Raw genomic sequence first — 5,338 nt, 5'->3', positions numbered from 1 at the left:
GAGTTAGGTGTTGGTTCTGACTTGACAGAATGAGTGCAAGCTAACAAATGACAAATATATACTAATAAGAAGCATGTGACATCAAGATTGGAGAAGATTAATCAACATCTTGTGCTTGGGAAAGGACACAACCTTGCTCTTGAAAATGAAGAACTTGAAGCATTTAGTGAAGAAGATCAAAACCAACATCTTACAGTGTTGCACATTTCAAAGAAAATAAAATTGCTTACAATCAGACCAAGAAATAATATCATGATAGAGAAAAAAACTAAAGTTGTTAATGACTTCATTTTACTTGGGTCCAAAATAAAAAACCATGGAAGCAGCATCTTAGAAATCAAACCACAAATTGCACTGGCAAATCTGATGTCAAGGACCTCTTAAAATGCTAAAGAGTAAGGATATCAGTTTAAAGACTAAAATGAGTCTGATTCAAACCATAGTGTTTTCAATTGCTTCACATGCATGTAAAAGTTGGAGAAAGAATAAAGAAGAATCAAACAAAATGGAGGTCTTTGAATTGTGGTGGTAGTAAGAGTACTTAATATATGGGTAGTAAGTACTTAATATCCCATACATTGTCAGAATAAGAAGAAAACCAAAAATCATTGTTGGAAATAGTGCAGCCAGGGAGCTCTTTAGAGACCAGGATGGTAAAACTTCATATCACATATTTAGGGCATGTTCTCAGGAGAGTCCAGTTCTTGAAAGAGACTATCAAGCAGAGAAAAGCAGTGATTGGAGGAAAAGAGAAGACCCACAATGAGATGAAGTTATATAGTGACTGCAACAATGGTATAGGACAGAGCAAGGTCTCCATCTGTTCTTCAAAGCATTTCTTTTAGTCAGAGTGGACATAATGTACCTAACAATGTCCAATTTATTATACATCTTTTCATGGGCTTAATGGCAATTTGCAGATAGTCTTAGAGAAATGTCTATTCAAATCCTACGCTGATTTAAATATTTTTATTATTTACCTGTTAGAATTCTGGATATGCTTCTTATCAGACACGTTGTTGCTAGGTGACGTCAAATTGATTATAACTCACAGTGACACTATGAACACAGATCTGAACCCTGGCCTATCCTGTGCCATCCTCATCATCTCTGACATACTAGAGCCAATCAGTGTAGTTACTGTGTCAGTGTATCCTTTGAGGGCCTTCCTCTCTTTTGCTGACACTCTGCCTTTCCAAGCATGATGTCCACTTAACAAAGCAGTTCTAAATTATAATTAAAACAAAACAAAATATTGATAAAGCTGAAAATGTACCTGTTTTAATTCATTAACTTTCTCAGAGTCTCCAGCTAAAGGTGTTGCTGAAGACTGTTCATTTGTTCCAGGTGATGTTTGGGAAGATTTCTACAAAGAGCAAAGAAATCAATTTATGACGTAAATTCAGTCTAGGGAGACCAAAAACATTGGTAAATACGAAATAGAGCTGTATACAGACAAGCTATGTCTTACAGATTTTCACCCAAAATTTCACATGAGCATTTTAGTTTTTATACCCAAATAAAATTTCAATAACATTCTAATATAACTCTGAAAATTTAATATTATATTTAAACCAAATGTAATTTCTTACATTTAAGCACTCATCTCAATTCACATGGAAAAAAGATGAAATCAAAGTAGGTTATTAGTGTGTATTTTCATTGTGGTAAGGTGATTTTATGCAGAGTATCTCACTGAATTCTCACAACAAAAAATAGGTTATCATCACTACCATATCTAGATCAGGAAATAAGTTTAAGGAGTTTCATGAAGTGGCTCAACTTGATTTTAGATTGGAAATAGGGAACATCAGTCAGTCTGACTCCAAAGCTTATTATATTCTAAGAGGATCTAGTAAAACAGGATAATGAGAACTCATTTGGATTTCTTAAAAAATATTTTTAACATTTATGTCTTACCAAATTTTCAATCAAAGAGTCCTTTTCAGCCAGCAGACTTTGTAAAAGTTCCTGATTATTTTTTAATTCTTTTACTTCTTCACGTAACCTTCCAATTTCTTCTGGCTGAATGCCATTCATCTGATTCCCATTATTATGAGACCCTAGATGTGAACTGTCTTTTCCTAGTAGGCATAAAATTTAAAAAGAGAGTACAATTTTTTTTTAACATTAGAAGGTTCAAAGAAAAATTTAAATAGGTCATTCTCTTAATGCAACTGTGCCAACAGTATTTTCAAAGCACTGAAAAACAACATGTTGTTATTTTCAGGATTTCTAGGATGGGGCAGGGAGTGAGGGAGTGCATGCACAGTCTCAATAAGCCTAAACTGTGATTGATAATCAAGAATTACACAAGTTTCAATTATACTTCTACCAATTAACACAAGGGTAAATAAAATTCCTTTAAAACTCTTCAGAAAGGAATAGCATTCTGTGTGAAATTAAAAAAAACCTAACAAATTATTGCCTAAATAAGGTGGTAAAAAAGTATTTCTCTAAAAAATTTTGTTAGCCTCATATAAATAAAAAAAAAAAAAAACCCCTCTACTTCTGCCCAAGTTAGATGACTAAGTTATCAAGTGGCTATAGAGTAAACTCCCCTGACAAGTTTCTGGAAATACTGATGCTGAGACACCATTCAAGGTGACGAAATCAGAGTCCCAGAAAGGTACTGGCACTGGTATTTTTAAAACACTTCTCAGCAAATCCTAATGTGTAGTTAAGACTGTGAATCAATGAGCCAGATAATGAAACAGCAAGGAGTTTTTACTTCAAACTACAGGTATCATTCTTAACTACGATGTTGTTTTGTTTCAAACTCTGATTTATATATTTCTTAAAGTGATTAACTTAAGATTAACCAATTTTGCCTCTCTCGGATCCTCGCTTCCAACATGACGAAGAAAAGGAGAAACAACGGTCGTGACAAAAAGGGCCGCGGCCACGTGCAGCCTATTCGCTGCACGAACTGCGCCTGGTGCGTGCCCAAAGACAAGGCAATTAAGAAGTTCGTAATCCGAAATATAGTAGAGGCAGCTGCTGTCAGGGACATTTCCGAAGCGAGTGTTTTCAATGCCAATGTGCTTCCAAAGCTCTATGTGAAACTGCACTACTGTGTGAGTTGTGCCATTCATAGCAAGGTGGTGAGGAACCGTTCTCGTGAAGCCCAAAAGGACCGGACACCTCCACCTAGATTTAGACCTGCAGGTGCTGCCCCATGACCACCACCAAAGCCCATGTAAGGATTTGATTCTTTAAAAGGCTGAAGAAAAAACTTGTCTGAAAATAAAATGGAAATTACACTTTAAAAAAAAAAAAAAGATTAACCAATTTTATTGAGTCAACTCGGATGCCAATCTTGTATCTGTCATCTCAGAACTGTGCTCCATAGGGCTTCCCCTCTTACAGGTTCTTCAATGTTGATCCTTTGGGTAGAAATCAAGCCTTTCTTCAGAACTATGGAGCGGACTTGAACTGTTGCTTGTCAGACAAGCTCATTTCATCACTTGAAGCATCAAGGAATTTCATTTTAGGTAAGGAAATGGCTAACCTACAGGAAAAGTCTCACTTTGTCTAGCTTGTGGGTAACAGAATGTCTGGGTACTATAAGAACAACTCAATGCCATCTAGTCCATGATATAGTCAATATTCTTTAACAACAGCACAATTCATATATTCATTCACGGCCCAACATTCACATGCAGATGAAGTAATTTGAAAACACCATGGTCTGGGTCAGGTACATTTTAGTCATTAAATGGATATATTTATTCTTTAGCACATTAAAAAGTCTTTTTGATATACTGACTACTGTTTCCATTAGTGCTGACTGTAGATCTAAGTAAAATTAAATCCTTGACAGCTTCTTTTTTTTTTCTCCATTGATATGATGTTGCTTATGGTCCAGTTGTTAGAATTTCTTCTTTCCTGATGTTGAGGCTCAGGAAGCACTTAGAAGTGCTCACTAGCCTATGTCAAGAGATTTGGAAGACAGTTACCTAGTCAACAGACTAGAAAAAAATCCACCTAGTCCTAATCCAAAAAAATATGTGGAACTTATCAAACAATATCAATAATACTATGCACAAGTAAAATTCTGCTGAAGACAATTCAAAACTAGCTGCAACAATACAAGCAAAGAGAACTTCTAGAAATTCAAGCTGGATTCAGAACTGAAGGCTGTTGTTTTTAATGAGCTTCAGTAAGTGCATGAAGTCCTCTTCACTTTCTGCATGTGAGGTTTTGTCACTTATGTAATACAGGTCATAAATAAGAATTATTATCATATTCTTATTCATATAACCCAGCTTCTTGAAGTATCTGCTCAGCATACAGGTTGAAGAGATGTGAATGAAGAATACAACAACCCTGATGCACACATTTTCTGATTTGAACCATGCACAATTGTCTTGTTCTGTTAGAATGACGGCTTCTTAGTCCATGTAAAGGTTTCACATGAGCACAATTATGTGTTCTGGAATCTCATTTTTCTCAGTGATATCCATAATTTATAATGATTTGGACAACTGAATGTTTTTGCACATTTAGTACAAGAAAATATCTTTCTGCTATTCTCTAATTTAACCATCCATCTTACAATAACAAAAAAATCCCTCATCCCATGGACTCTTCTGAATCCAGGAAGAATGTCTGACAGTGCCATGTGGATGTACTGCTCCTGATGTTTCTGAAGAATCTTTAGCAAGATTACTCACATGATATAAATGATAGTATTCAATCATTTCCTCATTTTGTTGGATCATCAAAACTTTATTCTACTTAGCCACATAGCTGTCTTCAAAATTTCTTTGCATAGATGAGTGACCATGTTTATGGCTACATCTGTTTGCTTTGCTGACCACCTCTACTGATATTACATCAGTTCCAAGAGCCTTATTTTTTTCCAATTTCTCCAGTGCAGCTTGGATTTCTTCTTTCAGAATCACTGGGTTTTGATCATGTTACTTGCTAAAATGGTTCAATATTAATACCAATTCTTCTAGGTATAGTGACTCTGGATATTCGTTGCATCCTTTTCAATGTTTCCTATATCAATCAGTATTTTGCCCATAAGAGTTCTTCAGTGTTGAAACTCAAGGCTTGAATTTTTCTTCAGTTCTTTCAGCTTTAGAAGTGCTGGTCACTTTCCTACTTTTTGGTTTTCTAACTCCATATCTTTAAACATTTCATTAGAATACTCTGCTTTACGAGTGCTTCACTTGTCCCACCTGCCCAAAGCAAGATATCAACCCCCAAAGAAGACACAGTAGCAATGGATTTCTTGGACCCAGAAACCCTGATGGATCTTTCTGATAGTGATTTTAAAAGAACAATGATTGAATATTTTCAATGGATAAAAAAGAAACTGGATGAAATA

At 35.4% G+C, this 5,338-nt stretch overlaps 1 protein-coding gene across 1 annotated transcript in view; it reads right to left on the bottom strand.

Annotated features, from left to right (window-relative positions):
* Nucleotides 1-5,338, bottom strand: part of USO1 (USO1 vesicle transport factor) — a 169,962-nt gene that overhangs the window by 21,617 nt on the left and 143,007 nt on the right. The window contains 3 exon segments of the mRNA XM_006898476.1: nucleotides 1,277-1,366; nucleotides 1,921-2,087; nucleotides 3,727-3,790. Of these exon segments, the coding sequence (XP_006898538.1) occupies nucleotides 1,277-1,366; nucleotides 1,921-2,087; nucleotides 3,727-3,790 (321 nt within the window).

Source organism: Elephantulus edwardii, unplaced genomic scaffold, assembly GCF_000299155.1.
Source record: "Elephantulus edwardii isolate Elephantulus edwardi_28Jun2011 unplaced genomic scaffold, EleEdw1.0 scaffold00230, whole genome shotgun sequence".
NCBI lineage: Eukaryota > Metazoa > Chordata > Mammalia > Macroscelidea > Macroscelididae > Elephantulus > Elephantulus edwardii.
The sequence above is the reverse complement of the archived record's forward strand: the minus strand, read 5'-3'. Positions and strand labels throughout refer to the sequence as shown.